The sequence below is a fragment of the Artemia franciscana genome, chromosome 2, assembly GCF_032884065.1.
Source record: "Artemia franciscana chromosome 2, ASM3288406v1, whole genome shotgun sequence".
NCBI lineage: Eukaryota > Metazoa > Arthropoda > Branchiopoda > Anostraca > Artemiidae > Artemia > Artemia franciscana.
In genome coordinates, this window is record NC_088864.1 from 19971183 (window position 1) to 19988297 (window position 17115).

At 35.0% G+C, this 17115-nt stretch overlaps 1 protein-coding gene across 4 annotated transcripts in view; it reads right to left on the reverse strand.

The window, feature by feature from the left end:
• Positions 1–17115, reverse strand: part of LOC136038434 (homeodomain-interacting protein kinase 2-like) — a 121780-nt gene that overhangs the window by 23474 nt on the left and 81191 nt on the right. For all 4 annotated transcript variants that reach the window (XR_010620205.1, XR_010620204.1, XM_065721517.1 and 1 more), the window contains exons 14-18: positions 15278–15477; positions 13539–13724; positions 9190–9450; positions 5665–5885; positions 1402–1546 (exon numbers count right to left, since the gene is read on the reverse strand). Coding sequence is in view for 2 of the 4 variants with exons in the window: in XM_065721517.1 (XP_065577589.1) it covers positions 1402–1546; positions 5665–5885; positions 9190–9450; positions 13539–13724; positions 15278–15477 (1013 nt within the window). In the remaining 2 variants the exon portion in view is untranslated. The remainder of the gene's footprint in view (positions 1–1401; positions 1547–5664; positions 5886–9189; positions 9451–13538; positions 13725–15277; positions 15478–17115) is intronic.

Below are 17115 nucleotides of genomic sequence, written 5' to 3' on the forward strand. Positions count from 1 at the left end.
TTAAGATATCCTCCCACCCGAACCGCAGACGATCTACTTTCCGTTTAGCCAAAAAGAACAATCTTCGGCAATCTGTTATCCTTCATCCATAGAACGTGCCCTAGCCATCTCAACCCTTTTCTCATTATAGTTCTAGAAAGTGGAATTGAAACATACTTTTGGTATATTCTACTGTTTGAGATACGTTTAGTTTGTCAGGTACCCAAAACAATCCGTAGGCAATTTCTCTGGAAAACATAGTGCGTTTGAGGGTTCCGAGACTACTTATCCGACAAGCCCAATTACTACTTGAAACGGTCTGGGTTAGTTGTCGGATAATTTACACCTGCTAGCCGTAGAAAATACAGGATAACTGAGGACAAGTGACATCACATATAACCAAAAATTCATTCTTTTCAAAAATGAGAAAAATGTGAAATTACATGCAAAGAACAAAAAGGGACAGTAACCGCAAAACGTGGCACACCTCCAGGGGTTTCTAGATAAGCTATGTTTACAGCAGAGCATACATGATTAATGTTGTAATTCACCTAGCTACCTTTAGCGTTTCAGCTGACAAACTACCGGATAAGCAATTGTTGTCATCTTTTACGAATTACATCCAGGGTATTTAATATTAAGCGGATAACTCAGATCACGGATGCTTGGACGAACTCTGACTCAAACCTAAGCAATATAATATTTTGTTTGCGGCTACAATAATGCACAGATAGGCTGCGACAAAGCCATGGGGGCGCATTTACGTTAAACTAGCCACTTAGAAAAAACTTTTTAAGAAATTAACTCTTGGGATTAATCGATATTCTTGTCCTTTGCTTAATTTCAGTAGATGTAAAAATAACAAAAATGGGCAGGAGAGGGAAGGAGACGTTAGACTGTCTGTCTCAAGCCCCCCCCCCCCCCCTATTCTCATCCCAATGCTTGCTGTCTTTAATCTCTGTTAGATTTGGTTACTGAGATGCATCATGAAATTTTTAAGCCAATAAAGCTTTTAAACCTTTAATCTATAAGCCATACTTTTAAAACCCACACCTGAAGAACAAATAAAACAAAGTGTCTATGGCCAATGGATCATGATGGATTTTGAAAATTGTTGGAAGAAATTAAATAGCATATCAAGTAGCATGTTATTTTATCAATAGAAGAACCTTCTTCCGTGGTAAATAAGAAACTTTCCATCAGGGTTAACTTCGAAGAGAGAATTAAACAAACTTGCCATCAAAATACATTTTGGCCACAAACAAGACATGCAAACTAAAGAAGCTAGATAAAACCATAATTCAAATCATTAATTTAGATTTCAAAAATAATGGAAGACATAAACTAAGTATTTACAACTTGCATGCCAACTAATAGATGCCCCCCTCCATTCTATGCCTTTATAAAAATAATACTGCTTACATGGCTGGTGGATTTGTCCAAACTTTGGATTGTCTCTGGCTCGAATAAACAGCTTGTTGAGGAGCTTCTCGACCAGAGGGCCCACTTTGTTCCCTTCTTTCACGGGAAGAGTATTCTGAAGGTTGCCAATATTCTCTTTGTACGGCTACAAATCAATACTATATAAGTAAAAATAGAATGTGACTAGCTAAAGACATATATCATATTACATGGATTCAGTTCGCGGTGTTGTCATATGGGGTAAGACGAACGAATTTCAATACGACCCTGACCAGGTTAATTTATGGAAACCCGAGTTAGAGCTTTAAAATCTTGATAAAGTCCTAGATTTGCCAGCTTCCGTGAGTTATAGATTCTATTCCAAGCCCTATATTGTCCAGACCTTAACCTTCACAGTCTAGAGCTTAAAAGAGCTTGGGATCAAGCAAAGTATTGAAAATGTTCGTCTAACCACCTCAAACCTTTTACTATTCATCATATTAAAACGCTTACTCTATGAAATCTAACCAGAAAACCAGAACACTTACAAATATATATGCTTCAACATAAAACTGTCATTTTAAGAACACAAATTAAAAAAAAAAAAACAAATAGTAAGTAGGCATGAAATACCTAAACCTAAACCAATACCTAAAGAATTTGATCGGAAAAAAAGTTCTAGCTAGGTCTTGACTTTCAGAAAATTTGTTTATAAGCTTTAGGTGATCCTACAACTTATAATAATTTTTTAACCCTTGACGCCCACTGACCGTCACATAGACAAAGGGACAATTAACAAAATCTCACAGGAAAATAGCTATCATCAATAGTTGGCGAGACTTTGTGGTCTGATTACGAAATTTCAATGAAAAGACCGTAAAAATTTAAGTCCCTTTTGTTGGCAAGCTTGTCAACAGAAATGGGCAAAACCACACAGAACACCTAATGCGGTCAAATCACTGAAATGACGATTCCTTTGAGATGACTTTTAGCATTTCCTAGCAGGTATGCAAGACCACTTTTAAGGACTGCCCTTTTATGAACTTTAAAAAAACATTCTGCATTATTTAATTTAAAAAAAAGAAAGAAAAATTACACTCTCTGCGGATGTAGGTTTCATTTAAACTGAATGTCTCTATCACTGGTACAAAAAGGAAAAGTTAAATGACTCTTCCAAGAGTTCCAGGGAAATAGGAGCCAGCTTTAGTTCTCTCTCGTTTATTTGGGTCTCTCCTATAATCTCTACAAGTTATTGCAGAACCGCCAAGTGAGTTCTATATAGTCTGACCACACAAACTAAAATAATTCCTATTGGACAAGATAGGGCGATCCTTTGGAGGTACCACATTATCTTCAGAGAAAAATGCTTCCCAGAAACTTAACTTAGAACGGCCAATACACTATCCATAGAATCAAAATTAATTCAACAGCTTGCGGAGAACTCCTACAACCACAAATTCGACGCACCGTTAAGACCCCAGAAGCTGAAACACTGGTGAACACTCCACCATCACGTCCTGTGAATAGCTTCTTCTTTGACCGATCCCTACAGATTTTAAGCCACTTACGTAATCTTATTTCTGCTTAAAGTGGTATGTCTCTATTAACACATTTCGGGCTATTTTATGGCACGTGATTTTTGTGTAAGAAGTGGGGCACACCCAAGGCATCTAAGCAGCACCCCGTAAAGTATAGTTTTTGGCCCATTACCACAAAGCAAATTTATCCTTCAACGATCTTTCTTAAGCATTTAACATGTCTTTCTCTTGTTCTTTTTGTTTCCTTTGCGCGCAAATAAATTGAATATATCCATCATTCGAACAGGTTCATCACAAATCTATGCTAAGTGCGCATAAATTGCTGAATTTCTGCCCAGAATCTGAACGTCATCAGAACCAAGAATCAGAACGAATCAAAATAACTTCTTCAGAAAAAGTTTCTCTAACAAAATTTTTTTTATTGATACAAATGAAAAAAAAGTCCAGGTTTTGTTATTTCAAAGAATACTTAGTGTTTAAGTCGTTAGTAGTTAGTATAAATAATTCAATACCACCATTTTAATATTACCGTTTCAACAAATTAAATCAAAAGCCTAAAGGCGAAAAAAACTTATATTCCAACCTAACATTGGAATTCAAAGAAAATGTTAGTTTAAAGCAGTGGTTCCATGTAAATATTACATGGACTCTAGGGGTCCATGTAATATTTTCGGGGGTCCACAAGCAAAACACAACAAATTGGGGGTCCACAATGATATTTTGGGGGTCCATGAAGAGAACCAACTCAGATCGCCCTTTATTTTTAAAATTTCAATTTCTACTGTAATTTACTGTTCACTTTATATTGTGTTCACTGTGTGATACACCGTCAACACTCAGTTGCAAAGAAAATGAGTGCACGTCTGCATGATGCCCTTACTGTTGTAATAAAAGTAGTTAACCCTAGTAAATCAAATTCTCTCCGAGACCACCTTTTTCGTGAATTCTGTAAGCAAAATGGAGAAAAGTTTGAACGGATTGTATTACATACAGAGGTGAGATGGCTATCAAAGGGGAATTGTCTTAAGCGTTTCATTGCACTTTGGGATTCTATTGTTTTCTTTCTTGCTGACACACAACTTGGAGCAAAACTGCTTGCAAATAAATGTGACGTGTTTTACTTATCAGATATATTTGAAAAATTGTATTTACTTAATACACAGCTCTAAGAAAACAATTCTGATCTGATATCTAGTAAAAGTGCTATTGCTACTTTTCTAAGGAAACTACAGCTGTATAAGAATAATATCAGGCGTCGTGCATTTGAACAGTTTCCTTGTTCGGCCTGTGTGAACACCGATTTGCAAGATGAAGATCTTGCATTAGATTGTGAATATTTGGAAAATATACATGAAGATATGCAAACTCGGGTTGGCGACCTACTCGGGATGGATATACCGATTTGGGTTTCAATTCCTTTCGAAGTTAATGTTGCCCAGACATATCTTTGCATGAGCCCCTAAACGAAATACAAAGTGATGAAATAATGCATGCAAAATTCAAAGATGATAAGTACAATATATGGAAAACAACCGACATTGCTACAAAGTACCCTTTGCTCTGGGATAAAGCGCAGTTCTACGTTATTGCTTTTCCTACATCTTATCTTGTTGAAGCGGCATTTAGTCGTGTTTCTCAAATGTTATCAAAAGATCGCAATAGACTTGGCATTGTGAAAAGGGGTGATCTTCGACTATCATTAACATCAATAGAACCAAATATAAATAAACTCGCCGAGAAGAATCAACCACTGGGATCTCATTGAATAAACATTCCTTTTCCTTTTTTTTAATCACATAATTAATTTCAACTCTTTTTTTTATCCAGTTTACATAATGTTGGAGCGAATTAAACTGCCTGAGGAGCTCTACACTCCATGAGCTTGTGTTGCTTGACCATGGAAGAAACATTGTAGTTATTATATAATAATAGTAATAATAATAATAATTATTATTATTATAGTAGACTATTTTATTTGTATTAAATTAGTTTTCATTTAAAAATAAAGCTTAATCGTATACTATTTCTCTTATAATTAAAACTTAAAATTGATATTAGTGAAAAATAGAAAATTGTTCTTATGTCCAATGCTATGAAGGGGTCCACCAAGATAAAAAGAAGGGAAAAGGGGTCCATGGATAAAAAAAAGGTGGAGAACCACTGTAATAAATAATTTACTATCGCCAGAACTATTTTACGTCAAAAACCTAAAGGTGAATCCTTTTTGAAGGTGAATTTTTCAGTAGAAATCAACTTGGTGGAAGTGAATAAAAATTGACAGCATGGGCTAATTACAGTAAAGCCAAGACAGATAATTTTTTCATATTCGATTAAAAATGATTCATTTCACAAGAAATCGGAATTGATATTCCGATTAAAAATTAGTATCCAAAGAAACTATTTGCACAAACTCAACTATTAAAACATGTTCACGTTTTGAATCTAGAGAATAAAAATCAAAAATCAGAATATATATATAGCCTATATATATATATATATATATATATATATATATAAATAAATAATAATAATAAATTCGTTTAGAAGAAGCTTTAGATTTTGTTAGTTTGAAGAGCCTAATAAATAATTTATATCACCAAACTCGTATTTTTACGCCAAAAACCAAAAAGCGAAGACGCGAAACGAAGTGAGATTTAAAAGCGAAGTTTATATTTCAATCAAAAATTGATATTCCAAATATTTTTCATTTAAGCCATAAACTGAATAAATAAAAAAGCACGCGTACGTTGTGGTTCAACAATCCTAGGCGGTTCCATGCTCCTCCCCGGCTCATTTTGCCTGATTGGATCTACGCTGCGCAACACTTCTGAGCTCCTCGGCATTTCTCGAATATAATCGAAATATTCTCTATTTTGGCATCTACGATCACTATTTCGGGATAAGTCTTGTTGACTTAAACTCATTGAATGATTTGAAGCCATTGAGTGATTGGATTGTCTTGAATGGCTGAAACAAAAAAAACAACAACTTAGTAATTATATTTAAACGATCCATTCAGAAAATTAAATTCTGCAGAAGTTGCAAGTAAATCTATATGAAACATAAACATTGAATGTCTTTGAATTGTTATCTTCGATTGTCCTTAATTTCTATAAGAAAAACTTAATGAGTAAACAAGATCTAAATAATTTTAAGGCATAGAATTCAAGTGAATACAAATTTTATCAATCTGTAATGGTTAAAACTACAAATTGCTAAAAGGAATGTCAAAAAGGGAGGAAATCTCTAACAATTGGCCACAAAAAATAGCATAAAGATATCAAAATACAATTGCAAAAAAGGAATGGATAGCAGCAAAGAGCAGTGGGGCAAAGAGCAAACAAGCACACACAAAAAAGAAACAACTGATTATTCTTTATATTCTGATTGTTATAAATTTCCATTATTCGTATATTACACGTGTGCATACTAATTACTCCTTTTACTGTCTAACGTTCTTTTTACAGAACAGTAAGAATGATGGAATAGTATTAATAATGAAATTATTATAATAATATATTAGTTCGTCTTAACCAATATATTACACAATTTTATAATACATTTATATAGCTTACAAAAAACCTATATCATAGATATATGTCTATAGCAATACATAAAATATTGTACAAATGAATTATAATAATATTAATCATCTTCTAGAGACATGGTATTAATATTGCTGACAAAAGGACAACTTATCTTAGGCAAAATCGAAATCTTTCATTTTTTATCTTTTGCTAAATTTACAGTAGGATTTTTCAAACGTCTTTTCACTTTAAAACTATATTCTTATAAATATATACATAAGAAAATAGTCATTACTCTTTCCTCAATCCAAAATAACACATACAAATATATTCGCAGAATATTCGTGCATATCTAACCGATTGAGGGAAGTATTTTCGTTTTTTGCTTATCTATTTATTCAATAATTAGTTGTATGTAAGAAGTTTCGTTGTGACTTTTTTCGGGGCTGTTTATAATTTAGTTGAAATTTATTGCAACATTTTCAATTGAATATACTTCGATTAAAAATATTAAAACCAAATTCTAAAGTTTCAAATAAACAATCATTCTCAAATTTAAGGAACAGAAGATAATTGCATCACATTACAATTATTCATTATCATTATCATATTCATTATCTATACTCAAATTTCTAATGAGACCTTAAACAGTTCTATATGATGTTCCAGAGCCCCGCAAGTGGTGCAAAAAAAGGGAAACAATAGAATAGCATCAGTGCGTGCTATGTACGAGAATAACACTACTGCGGTTAAGGTAGGAAATGGGGTTAGTAGTTCCTTTCGTATTAAATCCGGAGTTATACAGAGCTGTGTTCTACACCCCTTTATATGGATTTGATTGACTTTGTCTTAGGAAGCACTGGACATGCAATGGGAGAACATAGAATCAAACGGGGAGGAAAACATTTCCTGGACTTAGATTATGCTGATGATTTAAGCATCCTAGATGAAAGTGAACTTTTAGAGATTTTGCGAGTTCAGGGCGCTTGAATATGTTTGAAAATTAATGTTAGAGGACTACGTCACTAAGTCTAGGAATAAGTGAAGATGAAAAGGGGACGTTGGATAACAAATAGATTGATCAGGAGGACAGCTTCAAATACCTTGGCTGTATTATAAGCAAAGACGGTGGGAGCAGTGAAGATGTTAAAAGTAGAATAGCCAGGGCTCAGGGATTTTTTTTCACAGTTGAAAAAAGTTTGGAAGAATAGGAAGGTAAGTCTGCGAACCAAGATGAGAATATTGGAAGTTACAGTGATGGCAGTGGTCAAGTATGGTCCTGAAGCCTGGGTGCTCCAAAAAATGGATGAAGATTTGCTAGATGTTTTCCAGAGAAATTGCATACGGATTGTTCTGCTTACCCGGCTGACTGACCGTATTACAAATAGTTGGCTGTATGAAAAGTGTGGTTCAATCCCACTTTCTACGGCTATAATGAGCGAAAAGTTGAGAAGACCAGGGCACTTTCTGCGGATGAAGGATGACAATTACCGAAGATTATTCTTTTCGGCCAACCGTCTAGGACTAAACAGAAAGCAGGTCATCCGCGTTTATGGTGGGATTATTTCCGTCATAAAGAAAGGTTCAAGGGAAATGGTAACTTCATGGAAGGATGTAAAGAGGGAGACTTTGAATAGATTGGGAATTGAGGATGAGTGTGCGTAGCTGTGTTGGCCTTGCACAGCTTGGTGCTGCGGTGATTTATTAGTAGTAGTTTCTTTTTTTGTTACTATTGACCGTTGTTCTTTCTTTACTAGGTTGCAGTGATCGCTACAACCATGATATAAAAACAAATAGAAAATTAGTATCTGTTCTTATATTGCGCTGCTAGAAATGAAAAAAAAAAAAAAAAAAATCACACCGCTGAAGTTTCTATCTTAGCCGCCTTCCCAGACTCAATGAGAAAAATGATAGAACAAATTAAATACGTCTACGGATTGAAAAAAAGGGCATTAAGTTTTAATGTTGCTCCTTATTTTCCGCTGAAAAGCTTTTTGAACTTAATTTCTGATGGTTTTTAAAATAATACCAGGAAATTTGGTCCTCCTCCTTGGAAAGTTTCGTTCCTCCCCGAAAATTGTCTCTATGGTAAGATCCTTCCCGTAAATCCTACCCTTTCCCCCTAAAAGGATGATTCCCCAAAACAGAAACAAAATTTCTGGAAAATTCGGTCTTAAAGGAGCAAAAAAAAGGAATAAAAGGAAAAAAAGAAAAAAAGGAAAAAAATAGGTTACACATGGAAAGAGGAAAAAGAATGAGAGAAAGAACTTCCGAAACAAATTATTAGAAAAAATATCATACAAAATATTAATACGCCCTAGAACTCAAAACTCAAGAATTGCTTCAGAGAAAAAAGATGAGAGGGGGGGGGGTAAACTTGTCAAACTAGTTAAGTTATATGATAGTAAACAATGCAAAGATCATTAAAAATCCCAAAATCTTGAAGGAAACAGGGCCAGAACGACAAAACCCCTGCCTATGTGTTTATTGCACTTGGAACGTCTTCATATCCTTCACGCGGATCACCTACACTTCATCACTGCCCGTGGAACGTCTTAATATCTGACATAATATTATGATTATTATTTTTAGTCACAAGTGTCTACACAATTTCGAGAAGTCTGGTAAAAACTCCAGGTAAAATCGAAAATAATAACACACACTTCTAGGGAGAGTTAGTCTAGACCCCTAAGAGCGTGTAAGTAGTGAGCACTTACACGCTCACCAAATAATATTTAACTCACCTGTGTGTCTGATAGTCCCTAGAAGTTAAAGATTGGGTTCTAGGCAGTCCCCCACTAGCCACACCTTCAATTGCACATTCCCTTGTAGATGTGATAAGACTGCTCACAGAGCTGTTTCCATTCGAGTGAGTATTATATCCTTCATAGTCTTGCCTTGGTTCGGGTTTTGGCTGCTGATTGAGGTAGCATTCAGATTGAGCTTTAGCAAGCAAGCGCTTTTTCTGTGATAAATGTGCACCAACTGAAGTATTTGCAGAAACACTAGAATAAAATATAAAATACATTATTATCAACATTTACTTTCTTTTCTTGGTCCCCGAATACGGTTTTATACGATGAATAGGAAATCCTAAGAAAATAGGTTTTGAGCAACTACTTCTCACGGTCACTGCTATTCATAGTATACTTAGACTCTTACTAATTGCTACACACAGACAGAGACGTAAGACAAAAGCCACTTTCGGGCATTCTCTCCTCAAAGTATTCAAAATTGTTCCCCGGCATTTCCAATATTTACACATAATTTGCCTGTGTTACGTGTTTTTGAACTTACCCAATCCCTATCTTTTACCTTACCAAAGCAAATTTCTGTGCTGTTACCTCTGTAGAGGTAGTCCAGGCCAATAATGCCAGAGTGATCTGAAAAGTTTCCGACCTTAACATGAAGATGGCAGCCCCTATCAATGAAAGTCAGGGAATGTAGTTATAGATCTTTTCACATAAATTCACCAAATTTTCAGCCATTTTAATGGACAGTCGTTATTTGAGAAACGCTTAAGCGAGTTGATGTCTTTATCTAAAGATGGATAAAATCGAGTATCGAGCTTTAATAAAATATTTGTTTTTGAGATACACCTACGAACGACGTGCACCTGCGCAGATCAAAGGCGAGTTGGACTGCATGTACAGGGACTCATTATCATTATTTACCACTGTAAGATTTCGGCCAGCTGAATTTAAACGTAGTCATAAGAACATGGGGAACGATGAACGTTCGGGGCTTCCAAAAACTGCAACTTATGACGAAAAAATTGCTAAAGCTCGCCAATCGCGGCTAGACGACCAACAAATTAGGTGCCGCGTTTGCTGATGTATAAACCTAAAACGTGTTCAAACGCACATTCGCAGTTCTCTATTCGTACAGTTTAGGTGCAATAAATTCAAGTTTTGGCGCCAACTAGCTACTGTAGATGAAACTTGGATACACCATTATAGGCCTGAAACATAAACACTACCAAAACAGTGGACTGGAAAAGGAGACCCGACTCCAAAGGGGAGCCGCCAACTTAATCGATTACCTTTCAAACAGTTCGTGGTAACGAACTGTAGTAAGGAGCGACCCGGCTCAATAGTAACCAAAACTCTAAAAAATGGAATTTTGATACCAATAGCTACATCAAAAGAATCGCATTTTAATGCTGGTTTTAAATATATAAGTTTCATCAAGTTTAGTCTTACCCATCAAAAGTTACGAGCCTGAGAAAATTTGCGTTATTTTAGAAAATAGGGGGAAACGCCCCCTAAAAGTCATAGAATCTTAACGAAAATCACACCATCAGATTCAGCGTATCAGAGAACCCTAGTGTAGAAGTTTCGAGCTCCTATCTACAAAAATGTGGAATTTTGCATTTTTTGCCAGAAGGCAGATCACGGATGCGTGTTTATTTATTTGTTTTTTTTTTTTTTTTTTTTTTTTTTTCCCAGGGGTGATCGTATCGACCCAGTTGTCCTAGAATGTTGCAAGAGGGCTCATTCTAACGGAAATGAAAAGTTCTAGTGCCCTTTTTAAGTGACCGAAAAAATTGGAGGGCACCTAGGCCCCCTCCCACGCTAATTATTTTCCCAAAGTCAACGGGTCAAAATTCTAAGATAGCCATTTTATTCAGCGTAGTCGAAAAACCTTATAACTATGTCTTTGGGGACGACTTACTCCCCCACAGTCCCCGTGGGAGGGGCAACAAGTTACAAACTTTGACCTGTGCTTACATATAGTAATGGTTATTGGGAAGTATACAGGCGTTTTCAGGAGGATTTTTTTGGTTTGGGGGAGGGGTTGAGAAGAGGGGGATATGCTGGGGGAACTTTCCTTCGAGAATTTGTAATGGGAGAAGAAAATTTCCATGAAGGGAGAGCAGGATTTACTAGCATTATTTGAAAAAAAAAATTAAAAAATAAAAGTGAAAAAGCTTTTTCAGCTGGAAGTAAGGAACAGCAATAAAACTTAAAACAAACAGAAATTATTACCCATATGAGGGGCTCACCCCCTTCTAATACCTCGCTCTTTACGCTAAAGTATTTTCGGTAATTTCAACTACTTATTCTACGGCTTTTGTGATTCAGGGGGTCATTCTTAATGAATTGGGATAAAATTTAAGCTTTAGTGTAAAGAGCGAGGTACTGACGATGAGGCGAATCCCCACATATATGTAATAAAAACATGAGAATACAAAAGTTCTTTACGTAAGCTAATTTATAAGTTACGTAAATCTTTTACCAATAAAAAGATTCGTAAAAAATTAAAAGTTCTAGTTGCCTTTTTAATTAACCAAAAAATCGGGGGGCAACTAGGCTTCGTCCCCCGCTCTTTTTTTCTCAAAATCATTCGATCAAAGTTATGAGAAAGCCATTGAGCCAAAAAAAAAAATATGCAAATTTCGTTTTGATTATTCCTCTGCGGAGAGCCAAAATCAAAACATGCATTGATTCAAAAACGTTCAGAAATTAAATAAAAAAAAACAAGTTTTTTCAACTGAAAGTAAGGAGTGACATCAAAACTTAAAACGCACAGAAATTACTTCGTATATGAAAGAGGATGCTTCCTCATAAACGCCCCGCTCTTTACGCTAAAGTTTTTTTACTGTTTTAGAAAGAAGAATTGAGAGAAAGAGTCAAACTTTAGCGTAAAGAGCGGGGCGTTGATGAGGAAGCAGCCTCTTTCATATACGAAGTAATTTCTGTGCGTTTTAAGTTTTGATGTCACTCCTTACTTTCAGTTGAAAAAACTTGTTTTTTTTTATTTAATACAAACAGAAAACCATTACAGAAGCATAGCATGCAAAATTACTTGTAAAGCTGAAGGTATAAATCCCAGAAAAACGTACACATTTGCAGAAAAAGAAAATCTTGCTTCACCAAGACAATGCGCCGTCTAACACCTTAGCGGGTGCCATGGATAAAATTTACAAATTACGGCTTGAATTCCTTGGCCATCCACCTTACTCACCAGATCGAGCCCTAAGCAACTTCTTTTTGTTTCCCCAGTTAAAAATTGGGCATGCAGGGCAGATATTTTCGTCGAATAACAAGACAATCATCTTCGGAAACAATTGCAGAGAAGAACGACGAGTAGTATTTTGACGGGTTATAAAGAAGGGAGTATTACTGGGAGAAGTGTGTAGAGTACAAGGAGACTATGCGGAGAAATGAAAAAAAATTAAGATAAAACGTCTTGTATGTTTGTCAGGTCGGAAACTTTTCAGACCATCCTCATATAGATTAATTTAAGTTAATCCATTGATTTTTCAAAAATGCACTGCTATTTCACCAATGCAATGCACCAGATCATTCTACGTCATTTGTTAATATTTCACATTGTATTCTAAAATGTTGTATACAAGTCCAAGATAGAATTTCCTTCATTATTTATTCAAAAGTTTTACTCTACATTATATTTTCCTAATTGTCACGTTAAAGCACTTACATTTACCTAGAATACATATCCGATCACTTTTTTAAAACTTATGCATTAAATGGTAAACTAGCTGATAAATCACTAACTTAATCGGTGCATTTTAATTTCAGAGTTGCAGATCCAGGCTCACAATACCACGTCTCGTTTTAAGCAGATTTTCTATTAAGTAAGATTTTTTTTTAATTCTCTGCAATTTAGGATGTTGTTCTAACATTTTCTATTTCTTGAGAATTTCTTTTAGGATTACCTATTCTTTTGGAATTTTCTTTAAAATTACCAGCTATTTTTGGATTTTTTTTTCCAGGATTATCTTCTCTTTCGGTATTTCTTTAAAAATGTTCCACTGTTTTGGCAATTTTTTAGTTTTTTTTTGTATTATTTGAAGTCAATCCTATAACTGTTTAGCACAGAGTGTAGGTAATACTATTTATAATCGGTAATAAGAACAAATGCCTTGGACATGGGGCAACGATTGACAAAAATGAAGAGGGAGAGGGGCCAATAATTTTTTCGAAAAAAAAAACAAGATAACAACAATGACATATTTTAAAATCTAGGAAGGTTGAAGGAGATAACGGCTACGGGGCCCCTACCACTTGGCACTCCTGCTTCGGATTCTATAAAATTCTTCAGGCATGCATGAGAAAAAAAAACTTACGTTGGTTCATTTTTAATGTATTGTACAAATCCATTCATATTGGCAGTGGAGTGAATGTTTTGAGTGGTAGAAAAGCTTGCATTCGCGTTGTATTTCATTGGTGATCGAAATTCCTCGTCACTATCAGCTACCGTGACACAAGATTGAATGTTTTGAATGCGTGTGTGCTGGATTGAAGAACTTCTCCTTAAAGTAGATCACCAATTAAAGAGAAAACAAGCATATATGTGTTAATGTACCAAGGACAGTGAAAGTAAAATCTGATAATTTTAATTGGTAAGAGAGATACTTAAACAACCATAATATATCTTATAAAATTACGAAAAATAGGAATTCAATTTTTAATGTAAAAGACTTCCCTAAGCAGGTATGCAATTTCGATAGTAACGGTTGCCTAATTAAAAAAAAAAAAAAAAAAATATGGGTGAAAAATCATAAAAAAATCAGCTGAAATATATCACCAAACAGCATAAGAATGTATAACTTTCCTTTGAAGGTGTAATTGTCTTTGGGAATTAGCAGATTGTAAGCATATTTAATATAACGAAAATTTAAGATACATTGAATATTAAAGAAAAATACACATGATTAATAATTTTTATGGTCACGTTTCCACTGTATTCTCGACTTGAACAAGAATCCCTGCCCCTTAAAATAAATCTTCGCCCTATCAGTTTATTAACAAATTCAGACTGTAGTTTACTGTAATTCAGTTTCATAGACTGTAGATTCTGACTGTAGTTTTTTTCCTAACATTACATTCCTTGCAGTTACAGTTACTAAATAAATGTTCTAAGACATAGCAAAGTAATTATGTAATAACAATAATAAACAAGTTCTGAATTAGTGATGCCAAACGAACGTTTAATCATTCAATTTACATCGAAGACTATATTATTCTTATCTTTTTTTGCTTTTGCTGTCATTATGTGGCTCTTATTTTTTTTTTTAGATCTTCCATTTTTTATTTAGTTTGGCAACCTTTATTCTATTTTAGTCTTTTATTCTGCACTTCGGATGGCGGAGAGGAGGCCTTGGAGAGAATATTTAGATCATTTTGTAATTTCCAATGCCTGGAGAACTTTCCCCAATAATTGGTTCCCTTTTTTTGTCTTGCACAATATTTATTATAGCAATAATTATAATAGTTAGCAATCTTCCAACAAGAATCACCTATACTGTAGCAACTATAAAGTGTTATAATTGTTGTATAGCAATGATGCAGTCATGTACATAACTCAGGTACTTTTGAAGACTACACTGCCTTTCCATTAAGTGTAACTAAAATTTCAATAGGGACAAACCCTATAATTGGGCAGTGGAAACAATAACAAAATCTCTGGATATTTTGGTCACATACACAATGGTCGTCCTTAGCAGATGAACACATAAAAATAGTAATTATGTGTTTACGGCCACTGTGTATGTGACCGAAAAAAAAACAGTGATATTAAAATTAATTTCACTGTCTAGTATGAGGGTTTTGCCCCAATTGAACCTTTATTTGTACGTACATCACTGAAAAAAACAAACAAAAGAGAGCAAGGCATTGAGCCCTTTTCATATACGGAACAATTTCTATTTGCTTTAACTAGTAAAGCCGCTCCCTCCTTTCAGTTAAGAAAAAACTTGTTTTTTTATTTAATTACTATAAGCACCAATTCTAAAGTAATCTATCCTATACAGTAACATATACTGGGTACCCATACTAACATAAATGATAATAGTAGAAAACCTACGATTGTTTATTCCCTTCATCGTCACTATCCGAGATAGTAATAACAGAGACAGCGGGGCTCGGTGTATCTCGTATGGTAATTGTCGCTTGACTTGGCTGACCATGAACTGGGGCGAGCACTTGCGCGTAATGACGACTGGATGTCACTGCCCCTGGAGGAGTTCCCTCTTTGACTCTCTTTTTGACAGGACTTAGTTGAACCTTAAATAAATATCCAATTAAATTTCATATATCTATACCACAGAGATTCAGAGAAATTACTTATTAAAAAAAATATCTTGTGACTCAAAACTTAGTTCCTTGGATTTACTTAAAATTTCAAAAAAGAAGTTTTGAAACCAACCAAATTAAAGAAGAGGGTTCTTAGAAATAAACAATCGTGAGATTGACTTACGAGAATGTGTAAAAAATATAAACCAATGAAATTAAACTACAATTTTTAAAATGATATTAGAAAAGCAAACTTTGTTTTCCTTTAACTATACCAAGGATTGCAAAGCAAGTGGAAAATTTGTCAACCTCTTGTCGTCAAACAGTCCGTAGTAAACAACTGTAAGTAAGGAGCGACTCGTGCTAATAGTAACAGAAACTAAAACAAGAGCTAAGAGCTCATTTGGCACTTGTGACGAGGCTGGAAGAGCCAAGAGCTCATATGGTATGAGCTCTAGCAAAATTCTAAGAATCAATAGATTGATTTAAAAGGAAAATCAGAGGCTTAATGCCGGTCGGGAATTAAAAAAGAGCTCTGAGTCACGAGGTCCTTCTAAATATCAATATTCATTAAGATCCGATCACCCACTCGTAAGTTATGAATACCTCATTTTTTCTAATTTTTCCTCTCCCTTCTGCCCCTCAGATGGTCGAATCAGGAAAAACGACTTTATCAAGTCAATTTGTGCAGCTTTCTGACACGCCTACCAATTTTCATCGTCCTAGCACGTCCAGAGGCACCAAACTCGTCAAAGCACTGAATCCCACTCCCTAACTCCTCCAAAGACAGCAGATCCAGTACGGTTACGTCAATCACGTATCAACGACATTTGCTTATTCTACCCACCAAGTTTCAGCCCAATTTCTCCACTCTAAACGTTTTGCAAGATTTCCGGTTTCTCCCTCCAGCTTCCCCCAATGTCACCGGATCCGATTGGGATTTAAAATAAGAGCTCTGAGACACGATATCCTTCTAAATATCAAATTTCATTAAGATCCGATCACCCGTTCGTAAATTAAAAATACCTCATTTTTTCTAATTTTTCCAATTTAACCGCCCCCCCCCCAGATGGTCGAATCGGGGAAACGATGATTTCTAATCTGGTCTGGTTCCTGATAAGCAAGCCATATTTCATCATCCTAGCTTACCTGGAAGTGCCTAAACTAGCAAAACCGCGACCGACAGATATTACGATCGCAATATAACACTTGGTAGATACCAAGTGCCATAAAAAAGCTAAACACGAATAAATACAACTAGTGTAAATTTCTGACACCTGCCAATATTCAGATGCACCTCCTTTACTAATTCCGGCCCATACTAATTTCAAGGGCAAATACAGGGTGTTATCATTAGCAAGCGTTATAAATACTTGAAATTGTGTAACAGGGAAATAATATCAAAACAGGCATTAAAAAGATTATTCAATCGTAACAAAGAAGAAATAACAATAATAAACGGTTTCTAGTTGCTAATAAACTAGCATATTCTCCCTCTCTTTCTCCGTTGAAAAAAAAGGTTCAAATTTGAAAAGAAATCTTAAAATGAGGCAAAAAGAGAATCCAATTCCACAAAATATACGTTCAAATTTTCAAGCAGTAAAAATGAAAAAAGAGAAAAGTTCAAGT